Below are 14217 nucleotides of genomic sequence, written 5' to 3'. Positions count from 1 at the left end.
TCAGCGATTTCGGGTCGTGGTGGAGGATGGCGCCTCCTTCCCTGGAGAGAAGATCCGCGTCCACCGGCAGCTTGATTGGCGGGGACGCTGACAAGTCCAGAAGGTCCGGGAACCATATCTGCCTCGGCCACGCAGGTGCGACGAGGATCATCCTGCACCGTGACCTCTTGAGCTGGTTGACGAGCCGGATTAGCAGTGGCAAAGGAGGGAACGCGTAGAGGAACAGGCCCTCCCAGGGGAACGAGAAGGCATCGCCCATGCTCCTCGCCTGGGGAAACCTGCTGGCGAACCTCCGGCACTTGGAGTTCGTCGCCGTCGCGAACAGGTCGATCTGGGGTGTGCCCCACCGTCGGAAGAGGCGATCCACTAGATCCTGCCGTAGTTCCCACTCGTGGCACGAGCGCAGCTCCCTGCTGAGTGTGTCGGCGATGGTGTTTTTTATCCCTGCCAGATGAAACGGCACCAGAAACATCCTTTGGGCGACGGCCCGATGCCACAGGTCCTGCGCCTCCTTGGACAGCGCTGGGGACCTGGTTCCGCCCTGTTTCCTGATGTAAAACATGGTGGTGGTGTTGTCGGTGAAGATCCTCACCACCTTGCCCTTGAGGGACGGAAGGAAGGACCTGAGGGCCCAGAACACTGCACGGAGCTCCAGGACGTTGATATGGAGGGACTTCTCCGTCGGGAGCCAAAGGCCTCTCGCGTGCAGATTTTCGGTGTGCGCTCCCCACCCTTCCAGGGAGGCATCGGTGGTCACTGTCTCCTGGTGGTCTGGGGTCTGGAAGTCCATGCCCGCCGTCAGATGCGTGCGGTTGCCCCACCACTGGACCGCTCGACGGAAACTCTCGTCGAGTGTGATCCTCTCCTCGAAGCTGCCCGTCGTTTGGATCCAGCGCGCGTCCAGGAACTCCTGCAACGGGCGCATCCGGAGCCTGCACATGGGAATGAGGTAGATGCAGGAAGACATCATTCCGAGGAGGGACTTGATGGACCTCACCTTGGCCGCGTCGGAAACCAACATCCGCTGTACCTTGCCCAGGATGGACCTGGTCCTTTCCTCCGACGGGGAGGCCAGAAGAGACACTGTGTCGAGCTTCGCTCCCAGAAACAGTGCGTTTTGCGCGGGTACAAGGTGAGACTTGGCGTAGTTCACGGAGAATCCCAGGTCCGTGAGAAGTCGGACGGTCCTTGCCGTGTGATCCAGGGCGAGCTCCCTCGTCTTGGCTCGGATGAGCCAGTCGTCCAGGTAGGGGTAGACGTGGATCCCCTCGCGGCGCAGCTGCGCCGCCACCGGTGCAAGGCACTTGGTGAATACCCTGGGGGCCGACCGTAGTCCGAAGGGGAGGGCTTTGAACTGGTAGTGACGCCCTTAGACCACAAACCTGAGGAATTTTCGGTGCCCCTTTAGGATGGGAATATGGAAGTAGGCATCCTCCAAATCCAACGACGACAGGAAGTCTCCTTCCTCCAGCTGACCCAGGACGTGCTGGAGGGTGACCATCCGGAACTTTTGCGCCTTGATGAACTTGTTCAGACGTCGCAGGTCCAGGATGGGGCGCCATCCCCCCGTCGTCTTCTTCACGAGGAAGTATCTCGAGTAAACTCCGGAGCCCCGAAGTCTCTTTGGGACGAGTTCGATGGCGCCCTTCCGCAGCATCGCCTTTACCTCCAGGAGAAGTTGAGGGACGTGAAGTTCTTTCCTGGCCACGGGGGGGACGCGCGGACACCTTCTTTGAAACTCGAGCGCGTGGCCCCAGGCCAAGGCGTCCAGCACCCAACGGTCGGTGGAGATGGACTCCTACACGCTGACGAAGCTCGCCAGCCGGCCTCCCACCGGGGTGCTTCGGTGGGGGCCCGACCCCACGGTCGGTTCAATCCTGCTTCGACGAGGCTTTGCCGCCTTGACCTCCTTGGCGACGACGGCGGGGTCCGCCAGACTTGCCTCGTCCTCTGTAGGCCTCCTGAGCCGACGAGCGGGCCGCTTGACGGTAGGTGGAGAAACCGCCGCCTGAACTTTTGGAGGCGCCCTTGCCTCCGCTGCTCCGAAAGGGCGTCCGTCGTTGTTGCAGAACTCCAAGGGCCCGGGCCGTCTCGGTGTCCGCTTTAATGGCCTGAAGGGAATCGTCCACTGTTTTCCCAAACAGGTTGTTCCCATCGAAGGGCATGTCCAGGACTCTGGTCTGAACGTCTTGACGGAAGTCCGTAGCCTTGAGCCATCCACGCCGCCTAAGGCAAACGCCGTTGCCCAACTGGCGGAACCCAGTGTCGGCGATGTCCGTCGCAACGGTAATGGCGTGGTCCGAAGCCACCTCACCTTCCTGCAGGATCTCCAGGGCCTCTGCCCTCTTGTCGTCCGGCAAGAAGTCCAGTAGGGGAGCCAGTTTGTACCAGAGCTCCCTGTCGTAGCGGGCCACGATAGCCAAGGCGTTGGCCGCTTTAATCGTCGTCGCCGCAGACGAGATGACTCTGCGTCCCATAGCGTCCAATTTCTTTCCCTCGCCGTCCGGTGGGGAAGTCGATGTGGAGGCCGCACCCCCCCCCCGCTTTTTTCCTGGCCGCCGCGGAGACGACGGAGTCCGGGGTAGGCTGCGCCCGGAGGCACAGGGGGGCCGTGTCCGGGACCCGGTACTACTTCTCGTACCAGTCGTGGAAGGGTTCTTGAGGAGGGTGAGGCCCTCATCCCAAATGTCGTCCAATAGAGGCACTGAGAGGACCGTCTTCCTCTTGGCCTCGCGCCGCTGATAAAGGAAACCTTCCTTCTTCTTCTCCTCAGGGCAGAGTTGGAAAAGCTCGGATGCCCTGGTGATCATGGAGTGGAACGATCCAATCTCGTCGGGCGGAGAAGCCCTGGTGGGAGGCGACGACGCTACATCCTCGTCGTATACCTCGTCGTCCGTACCCGTCGCTGCCGTGTCAGTCCCCGTATCATCCCCTCGGGTGGACGGGGAGGAGGGCTGGAAGGGGCGCGATGGCTGAAAAGGAGGTGGAGGGTGGATCCTTCTTTTCTTGGTAGGGGGAACACCAGAAGGTCCCGGTTCTGGGTCCCCCGACGGGAGAGGTTCCGTCGGCAACGGTAGTCTCGTCCTTATCTCTGAGCATAAGGACTGTATAGCCAACAAAATGGCCGCCGAGTTGTCTCGCGGAGCTGGCAGAGGGGAATCTGACGGGCGATCAGGGGCACCGTCGGTACCCTCGATGATGTCGTCGTCACCTGCGTCGGGATCCATCCCGACGGGCCGGTCTTCTTCCACGCCGAGGCCGTGGCTTAAGACTTCGACCAGCTCCTCCTCCGAGGTTGAGGCCGAATCTACGACGACGCCCTGCCCCCCCTTTTTCTTCCCCACGGGGGATTTCACGGGGGCCCTATCGATGGGCACAAAAGAGGACTCCCTCCGAGGTGGCAGGGAGACTCTGAGCCCCGAGGTCGCCACCACTGGTGTAGCCCCCACAGGCGAGCCAGGGCCGCCGCGACAGTTTCGATAGAGGGCTTGGCCGGATGGATTAAGGCCTTCACCACCTTAGGTGCGCTCACCGCCTTATCCTTGAGGGGGGGGACACTGCCTCGCTCCCCTCCGATGGGGCCTTCGAGCTCGACCGGGGCCTCTCCAGGAGCTTCGCCGGGTGCTCGGCCTTCCTCTTACCCGACCCAGAGCGTTGGCTCGTGGTTGATGGTGCCGGGGAGGGCGCGCCCTGCCTGGCGCCCGTAGAGCCCGACCGTTCGGCGCTCCCGGTGCCAGCGGACTCGCGGTGCTTTGCCTTGTGTTGGACCCCCGTCGCCGGGGCGTCCTCAAAGGTCTTAGAAGACCGCTCGGATTTCTTCCTCTTCTTCTCGCCTGACGGGCTCTTCCCTTCCAGCCAGTTGGCGAGACGTTGATGGCGGTCCTTCATGGTCCGCTCCGAAATGTTGCCGCAAAACGCACAGTCCTTCTCCACGTGCGTCTTGTCCTCATGTAAGCAGTAGAGACAAAAGGAGTGTTCGTCCTCCTTAAAGACGTTCTGCAGCTGGCATCCAGGGCAGACCCTGAACAGCTTTCCGGGCGTCGAGCATCCCTTCTCCTGGGCCATGTCCGGGCCTGAGAAACTTCTGGAGTCCTCCAAAAGCATAGCTCGACGAAATCTTCACCCTTGAGGGGTGCAGACGAATCCGACACGGGTCCCCGTTGATCGGATGGAGAGTCGGTGGAGCTTGAGGCTCTTTTGACCGAAAAAATGAAGTTTTTGAGAAAAAACGTGAAAAAAATAGCACTAACGCTCGAGAGCAATAGCACGAGGATCCCAACACATGAACGTGCGGTAAAAATCTGAAGATGGCTGCCAGAGGCGGTGCTTAGGTAGAGGGCAGTCATTGGCTGTGGTCAGTATGACGCAGAGACCAGTGATTGGATATTACTACGAAAGACAGATCAGAAACGAAACTGATACTGGTTTTTTCTTTACCGAGGATTCCCAGCCTGACGACGGGGAATATTCATGAGCATGTGAATCCATGCCAGACCCCATGCTGGAGAAGCATCTTTTTACGGAATTCCTCCCACTTAGCTGGAGAGCTGTGTTTTGTGGGGCAGGTGACCCTTTCCGGGAAAGCAGACGAAGAAGAGGGTGATCTTCGACGCCTCTTTTTCGAGTGTTTGGGTCTCGAAGAGTGATGGGAACTGCTTCGAGACCTTGAACGGGAATGTTTCCTGTGACGGCGAGGAGACTAAAGTCTCGACTCTGCCGTGGAAACTTCCGAAGGAGTAGAAGTTTTAAGAGTCTTGCCTCTTTCGAGCTTCCCCTTACGCTTCTTCAAGGTTTTCGCCGTCATGGACATGCAGTCCTCGCATTCTGAACAATGGTGCTCCGATCCCAGGAACAACAAACAGATCCTGTGAGGATCCGTCAACGACATTTTCTTTCCACAATCTCAACACTTTTTGAAGCCGGACCGTGGGCTCGACAGTTCAGATGAGGAAGCCATCGAAAAGTTTAAGATATATTTGAGGAATATGTAGAATCTACTTGAAGAACAAACTGAGCAACACGATTCCGAGGCCCACGAAGCGCGGAAAAACGGAACTGAGTAACGGACGCTGCGCGAGTCTATTTATACGCATGATGACGTCGGCGCTGATACGGAGGCTGTCGAGGGACACCAACTCGAGGGAGGTTGACGCGCAGCGCCCTCTACTGAAAAAAATTTCTGAGGCCAGCAAACTGGACTTAATCTATCAAGATAAGGAATACATCAGAGAACACAATCACTTTGAAATGTACATTTAGTATCAAATCCGATTGTGAGACCAGTGGCTAAAGGGAGGTTTCTAAAGGTTGTAAAGCAAACCATAAAATGTGACATCAGCTGGCCTAGATCCAATCACTCAAATTGCAAGGCGGAGATGAAGTATGGTGCTATCCCAGCTCACAGGGGCAAGTTTAGCTAAGCCAGCCCACACAACCCCTTTGTGATGTCATTCTATAGCACAAATAGGGACAGCTGACAACACATAAGGACTCACATATCCACTCACTTTCCTGATTCCGGCGAAGCACTCTGATCCAGCATTCCACATCCAGCTTTAATATTCTTCCAGATCCAGATGCCAAAACCTCTTGCCAGCAATAGAGAGCTATTGATTTCCAGCAAGGCCCAAATCCTCAAATGTATTCTCTCTACCCAGTGAAGTGCTGGGTGGTGTGAGAAGGCCTTTTGAACCAGTATCCTGAAATCCTCTAGCTTGCCACCACTAGGCTTGCCCGAGGAACTCGCCATCTAGCTGATTCAAATACCCACAGACTATGAGGGCAGATCCTGTGCCAATACGGCGACCGACCTAGAGGATGCAGTACCGTGCCTGATGTGCTGTCTTTCCTAGGCCAGACCCAATCCATGACCAGAACTGACGTTCCCATTGAAAAACGTATCCTGTGAGTATAACTGTGACCAATAGTATATTTGCATTGTCTCATCCCTATCTGTAACCCAACCTATCTCTCATTCAGACCCAGTATTGTTAGAACTATCTGTGCGCTGACCCTTTTCTCATCTGAAGAAGTCGAGTTTCCTTAGCAGGCGGGTCACCCTGATCAAGTGACTGTAAGATCCCTTTGTGGTATTCGCTTTTTCATAGTCATCCTCTAGTGTAAGCAAACCCATTTGTCATTTTCAAAAGTGCATTTCTGTTTTCCATTCTCGCGCCTATCTCGCAAAAACAACCTTTACTAAAACCTCTATAACTCCCTCAGTTTTTGTGATAGAAGATTCTCCCGTGATATCGCGCAATGAAAAGTTTGCCACGATTTTAAAAATCTGAAAGATTTACATGTATGAAATAGCTCTAAACTGCTTCCGACGTGGACCTAAAGATTTCAAATGTTTTCTGCTGACTAAATCATTGCTTGTGATTGTTTGCAACTGTTCAAAGTGGCTCCCATAGGAATTTATAACTATTTCAGTATTTTTTACCATAATTGGTGTTTTTGCCAAGTCAATTCGAAAGACAATTGTAAAAAGCCATTCTGACAGCTGAAAGGTCAATTCCGTTTTTCTCTTGTGTTTTATGGGGGGAAGGTGCGACTGATATTCTGTTTGATTTGTGCTATTCCTGAATACCTACTCTCTCCTCCTATCTCTTTACATTGCCTATTGGGGGTTGAGGGGTGTTGCAGGGGGAACCTCTACCCATAGTGCTATCTGATCCGAACCAACACAAAAGTATTCTTTGCTGTGCTGCATATGTTTTTGGTGCTCATTACTTGATTCATAATGTATTAAAGATATTCTTCAATATTCAGTGTTCTGTCACCCCATTGGTGATTGTTGTTTACCCATTAAAATATATTGTGATTACATTTTAAATACATAAATAAATATTTACCTTTGCAAACCAGCCTGATTCCTGGTTCTGTGTGACCGGGGGGTTCCAGGAGAAGGGTGTGATATGAGTGCTATATCGTTCAGAATATTGAACTTCTAGACAAAAATAAATAAGGGTTTCAGTTGTGCACTACATGCTAGGCTTTGACTTGGGTGCGTGCCGGATTGAAATCACTTACACCTCCGTCGACACAACCATACGGATCAGCCCACCCAGACCAGCACGTCCACATAGACAAGGATCACAGCACAATGGTGCGTGGGTTCACCCCTCCCCATAGACAATCAGGCAGCCCCAGCCAAGATGGGGCATTTCCGACCACTGGCCCCCTGCCCTTAGACCCCTGCCCTCAGCACCCACGAGCCACTGACTTTCACTGACTTGCCCTCAGTGGCACAGTTGGACCAGGCCAGCCCCACACGAGGCAAGGGATTCAAAATGCACAACGCACAACTGTTCTCCTCCCGAGGCACACGGCTCACCCAGCACTTGACCCTCTGCTTATCCACCCATTCGGACAACCCGCCCAGATCAGCCCGCTTACCCAGACAGGGATCCCTGATTCACAGCGCATAGCAGGCTGACCATCCCAGACTCCCACGGGATGCCATACTGCTCTCGCACATGCCTCCAAGCGGCACAACCCCACAGTGCCGGCCCCGCATATGAGACTAGGGGCTCAATAATTAATGGCGCTCGCTTCTACCTCTCCACAAGCACAGAACCCAGTCAGCGCTGCTACAACGTCCAATTATGGGATCTGCTTCACCAGGCACACCCTGGACACCCAAACGGGGAAGGGAAAGGGCACCCTGCCACCTCACAACCCCGCTCGGGCCCACTCAGGACTACCTGCCCGATAATCACCACCGCCCTCCATGAGGGATTTATTCCCGCCTTCCTCCTCTGACACACCCGAACAGTAGGCTTAACTTGATGCAATGATACAATAAATGTTCCCACACTCAGTGGGCCCGGCTACCTCATGCCACCAACCAGCAAGCCACAAATGAGCTTCCTCCAGGTAAACAAACCCGTTATTCTTTTCCACAGGGCCCATCAAGAGCCCAGCTGTATTATATGATATGATATATGATATGGCATTTATAACGCGCCTATACACAAGTGTTTCAAGGCACGACGAGGCAAGGGAGTGGGAACAAAGGGAAGACATACAGCGATCCTACTAGGCCAGGTGTCATTCAGATCGTGCAAGTGCGTGGGGAAGGGGAAAGGGAAAAGTGCATGGGGGAAGGGAGAGGCGAAGTGCAGTACATGGGATAGTAGAATAAATAAGATGAATAAAAACGGCCAGCTGGTGGGAAGTGCAAGGTAAGTGCAGACATAAGTGCTGGTAGAGGGACTGTAGAGATACAGAAAACAGTCCCCAGGTGCAGGGGTTGCCAGGGAGGCAGTGCAGGTGGGCAATTGGCGGGGCCTGGGCGCGAGAATCAGAAAGGGTGGCCAGGTAACTAGTGCAGTATCTGCCAGGAATTCAGCAGGGGAGAGGGGGAGAGAAAGCAGAGGCAAAGAGGAAGGTTTTGAGGTGCTTCCGGAACTAGAGATGGTTATCATCAAGTTTAAGGGAGGCAGGAAGGCTGTTCCAGGGAGAGGCCCCTTTCAAAGGGAGCGATCTACCACCAACTCGTTGCTTGAAGAAGCGACTGACCCTGAGGGAGTTGAATGCGGATGAGCGAAGAGCTCAAGAAGGAAGATATTTAGGAAGAGAGAGTTGAAGGTATTGCAGCAGCCCCAGGCCCCAGAAGGCCTTGTGGACAATGCAGAGGGTTTTGAACTTAATCCTCGCAGCCACTGGGAGTCAGTGCAGAGATTTCAGTCCTGGAGAGATACGATCCCTGGGCTTGAGGCCAAGGACAAGTCTCGCAGTCCTGTTCTGGATAAGTTGCAGAAGGCGGAGAGTAGAGGTAGGCAGATTTAGATAGAGGCTGTTACAATAGTCCAGCCTAGAGAGAACCAGGTCTCTGGAGACAGTAAGCTTCTGGGGGAAGGAGAGGAAAGGAAGAATACCTCTGAGGAGGTGCAGCTGGTAGTGTGACTTCTTAGAGATGTCAGAGATGTGAGGAGAGAAGGAGAGTGTGGAGTCGAAGATGACTCCGAGGTTTTGAGCCTTGCAGGTGGGAGCAGGAAGAGGGCCAAGAGAAATATCCAGGAAATATCCAGCATCAACATAGGACCCCACAGGGGCCAAGACATAGCCACCATTAGGTAAGAGGAAATCCCTTCCGTACCATACATTAGTCCGGGTTCAACTGCACCCAACTAACCCTGTACTCTCCTATTCCTTCTGTCTCTCTCTCTCTCTCTCTCTCTCTCTCTCCTTTTCTCCTTCCCCATTATTGACCATCAAACCATATGTACCAAATACCACAATGTGACATGTCAAAAATGAAATATTGTTCTTATACATACTCACCTGATCGTATCACCACAATGTCACCATACCGTGCACTATGCACCTTTACACATATAACATGTCACACATGTCACCCTAAGCAAAACAACTGCAGTATATATATATATATGTGTGCAATTTTAAACATTTCAAAACACGTGTCGGCTGACCACAATTGGGACCATGAGCCCACACTACAATTGATGAATAAAATCAACACTTACCACTAAACGCAAAAAGCGTTGAAAATCAACTTTTTCAAAAACAACAAACTGTGAGGTATCCAGAAAAAAAAAACTATTGTACCAAAGGAGGTGTGGGCCTCACTTCAAAACACACCCTGTGACCTTGCACCAACAAATTAGGTATCACAATAATAGACAGAGCTTTGCAAGGACGGTTCAAATCCTAGGGCCCCCTCTTCCGTTTTACTTAAGAATGTACACATGATTTGACTTTGCAAGAAAGAACTAAGGGGAACCCCCTATTTGGAAAGGAATCGCAAACCTGGAAAAGCAGAACAATAATAATGATACCATACATGTTGGGATTACGGGCGGGGGGGCGGGGGGATTATGAGATGTTAATGGGTTAACGTGATATGTTATTAACAATAATATACAAATCCTCAGGATCACTAAAGACTTATGATAATAAACCAGAGGGCACAATGGTACAAACTGTGGAAATAACAGCACCAGAACAGTACAGGTTGTAATGTGTTTCAAAACTGTTATCATGAGTGAATAAAGAAAATAAAATAAAATATACATTTTTTTTTACATAGAACAGCATCACAATCCTATTTACTAATAAGAATATGAGCATGGCTTACCACAAGAGACTTAAAGGCAGTAATTGCTTTCAGAACATGGTGGTAATCTGGATGAGCATCCTGTTAAAAAAAAGTACATGTCATAGTTACTTATCAATAGTAATTGCTACCAAATACAATAAGTAACATACCATACAAGTATTTTCTGTGCTGGAGTATGATCAACATATGAGCTATACATTTCATTCCAATGATTACTTACACTGATATATTTACAACTACAAAATAGTCTGATATCAGTTGTGCCATATAATTGTAGAAGAAGAAAGTATTATAGAACCGTGGAAAAGATCTCATGGAATTTACAGCAGAGATACATGGATAAGGTTAAAACACAGATTAAAAGAGTAAAAGACACAAGATTATTTCCTAACAAAGCACACTTTCTTTTTATATACTTGATACATTTTCTTGTACACAGCTTCAAAAAAATAAAACCCAGGTTTTCTATTTCGAAGCAGTTGCACATGCAATGTAAATATTTACAACATATACTATATCAGCCCTATAGATAAGAGGTGTATCAGCCACTTGTACTCCTTACAAATAGGCAAATACTCCCAAAAAATAAAAATGAGGGAGTAAAAATACCTCCAACACAAAATAGGAATAAGACAAGTAGAATCCTGTGCCCCTGCTTTTAGCATCACAGCTCCATGGATAGGTTTGGACAAGTCATGCATGTAGCATCACAGGAAGAAACTACTATTATAACTACCTGATCAGAAGAAGTAAACTTGTTTATTTTAATGTGCATGAATAACTAGGTGCAAAGCAATAATTATTACAAAAACATTTCAGTTTTTCAGTTAAAGCATATTTACTCGCTTATGAAATACTCTCATTGGGAACTGCACTTACATTTTTACTCCCTTAAAAATCATTGTACTCCTAACTTGAAAAAATAGGGAGTAAAATACTCCCATTTCCAAATCTTATCTGGAGCGCTGCTTACAATTGTACAACACCGGTACTTACATCAAGTAATACAATGAAAGTAAATATAACAATTGAAACTAAAACAAATTGTTGCTTGTTGTTAATCATCAGAAACATCTCATTGCATTTCGTCTGTCTGCACATCTGAATCCATCCAAATGTTCACCTACTATGAGATACAATAACACGCCCCTTTTATCGTTCTTACTTCTTTTCGAAGCTGATTAATCGAAAGAAAATCAGTCAAGCACACGCAGAGTTTTAACTAGAAAAACAAATATACATGTCCTTAAGAGCACAGCGATTGAGGGGGCCATTAGCGATCGAGATTTAATGTATACAGTTCAGATGTATTTCAATCCTCCTTCATTTACATTATATTGTCTTGCTTTACAATGATTCATAATATCCTTCTAATTTCTGATCTCTTTTGCTTCGAAGCAGTCTCCTGGGTAGCCCTTGATGTTGGGCAAAGGCTATTTTGGTTAGCTGTCCTTGCCAACTTTAGATGGAAGTGCAATTTTCATTTTTTAGTGTGCTCAATATGGTTTAAGTTACTTACCTGTAACTCTTGTTCTCTAGCATGGGACTCGCATGCATTCACATGCTCATGAATATTCCCCCGTCGTCAGGCTGGGAATCCTTGGTAAAAGAAAAAAGTTTCACTTTAGCTCTAGAACTGTATTTCTCCTCTAAACCAATCACTGTCCTCAGGGTCACACTGCTCCCATCAATCCTCTCCCTAAGCTCCACCCCCGGTGGCCATCTTCAGATTTGGTAAGCACGTAAAGTGGCAGTATGAACCAAGAACAGCCATAGCGGGGAAGAAGGGAGGATTTGCATATGAATCCATGCAAGACCCATGCTGCAGAACAAGAGTTACAGGTAAGTAACTTAAACTTTCACCAGCATGGGGAATGGGATGGATTCACATGCTCATGAATAACAATTACACATCATTACATATACACAACCACGGGAGGTGGCAAGACTCAACAGAAGCTATTAACAGTTACCCCTCGAACAGGCTCACTGCAAGTGAACATGTTCCATCGCACCGCTTGGCCGACCCGGGGCTCCTCACTGCAATCCCTGTCGACGCAGTAGAACCTTGTGAAGGTTTGCGTGGACCTCCACATAGCAGCCCTGCAGATGTCGAGCAGGAGCACACTAGAGAGAAACCCTGTCATTGCTGCAAAGGCTCTAATAGGAGTGGGCTGTTAGACAGTCGATGACAGTGCAAGATGCAGCCGGAGAGCCACCTGGAGATGGAAGCCTTTGACAAGGCCTTCCCGTCATTCACAGGTTCAAAATTGACGAACAACTGAGAAGTCTTTCGAAAACTCCCCGACCCACATGGCTGAGGTGATTGCCATGAGAAAAGCAGTCTTCCACGAGAGGAACTTTAGGGGAACTTGATGCATTGGTTCAAAAAGTGCCCCCATGAGTTTAGTCAATACCACATTGAGTTCCCATGCTGGAGCTGGAGTTTGAGCCTTCACTGGCGGAAACGTTTGGAAGAGGCCCCAGATCAACTCCTTGACGAGTCTGTGAGAACACAGGGAAGGTATACCCGGTGGCCTGGTGTAAGGGGATATGGCGACCAAGTGCACCTTGCTAGAGGCGTGAGCAAGTCCAGCCTTGGCCAGGGAAAGCAAGTATGACAAGAGCTGCAGGGCTGGGACACGCAGGGGAGTGATCTTCTGCGCCAATAACCATATAGAAAATTGCTTCCATTTATGGCTGTAGTGTGGAAGATTCTCCCGTCTTGGCCAGGTTGTCCATATACAATAATGTCCAAATTCTAGGGCTGCAGGAGCCAGGCTCTGAGGTTCAGCGATGCTAGGTCGTGATGTAGAATAGCTCCCCCTTCTCTGGCGAGATCAGGAAGCAGCGCTAGCCTGAAGGGTTGTGCCTTTGACAGTCGTAGCAGGTCCGGATGCAATATCTGTATCGGCCACGCTGGAGCGACAAGTATCATCCTGCATTGACACTGAATGAGTGTTGATCACTCGTAGCAGTAGTGGGAACGGAGGGAAGGCGTAAAGGAAGAGTCCCTCCCACGGGAACGAGAAAGCATCCCTCATGCTTTTCGGCTGTGGGACCTGCTGGTGAACCTCTGACATTTGGGAGTTCGTTTCCGTCGCAAAGAGGTCGATCTGGGGCCGACCCCATTCGCGGAATAGAAAATCCACTTGTGTTAAGATGGATTTGTAACTCTGATCTAGTGGACATAAGTTTAGGAGGCCACCCTAGTTTAGTGGAACAGGGGAACCTTCTGAACAAACCAGACCAATCCACGGTAGCTTGGCAGGCGGTCAAGACTAATTATCAGGTGGGGTGAGTGTGATCGGAAGTCCATAATGAGCACACAGAGTAAAACTCCACAGATTACCCTTAGACAGATGTTTATCAAAAATACATTTATTATAGGCCTTTATAACAAAAACATGATTAAACCAGTTATCAATAAAACAGTTACCTCACTATCTAACATATATACAATAATAAGATTAGCCTAAGGCTGATGATGGGGGGAGAGAATAACCACAACCTGTAAAAGAAAGGGGTTAAATCAACACAGATATCAGTTTAGGCAATCCTTCATCAACAATCCCTAACTTATGAAGTCCAGCCCTACGAAATGAGAAGCCTTGTGCTCAAAGTACAGTTGCACGTTAACAACGCGCGGTCGTGCGTAAACAAAAAAGCAGGTTTTCTTCAGGGGGCTATTGCTGCTCAAGAAGGGGCTTGAGGGGATGAAGAATAAGTTCCTACCGTTGCAGATAGAGTGACTTTCAGAGTTCGGGAACGGATGGGGAGCGCAGGCTATCCCAGCCAAAGTGAGTGTCTTTTGAGGAACACTCGTGAGTAAAAAGGGATGGATGTGCCAGGGGGCCACCGGTAAGTTAGTAAAGTACTCACCAACCCTCGACACAGTCTGGACCAAACTTTGGCAGTCTAGCCCACGTTGCCTGTTGGGTGTTAACCCTGCAGTTTCAGGACGCTCTGGCTCTCAGCGGCTGCAGGTTGGGACGATCGTCCATGGCGGGACAGTAGCCTTTACTCAGCTCTCGAAGAAGGAAAACAGATAGTTCCGGTGCAGCACGTCTTAGGACACGATAGGCAAGAACTGCAGGCACTTTCAACGATGGTCAACACAGCTCGGCGAAGCA

General features: G+C 50.2%; 1 protein-coding gene across 4 annotated transcripts in view; it reads right to left on the bottom strand.

Annotated features, from left to right (window-relative positions):
- Positions 1 to 14217, bottom strand: part of ARHGEF6 (Rac/Cdc42 guanine nucleotide exchange factor 6) — a 3277165-nt gene that overhangs the window by 1528612 nt on the left and 1734336 nt on the right. For all 4 annotated transcript variants that reach the window (XM_069612789.1, XM_069612790.1, XM_069612791.1 and 1 more), the window contains one exon: positions 10103 to 10162. In XM_069612789.1, coding sequence (XP_069468890.1) covers positions 10103 to 10162 — 60 coding nt within the window. The remainder of the gene's footprint in view (positions 1 to 10102; positions 10163 to 14217) is intronic.

This window comes from Ambystoma mexicanum, chromosome 5p (genome assembly GCF_040938575.1).
Source record: "Ambystoma mexicanum isolate Mex_15411 chromosome 5p, UKY_AmexF1_1, whole genome shotgun sequence".
NCBI lineage: Eukaryota > Metazoa > Chordata > Amphibia > Caudata > Ambystomatidae > Ambystoma > Ambystoma mexicanum.
Note: the sequence above shows the minus strand (reverse complement) of the source record. Positions and strands in the feature narration are given on the sequence as shown.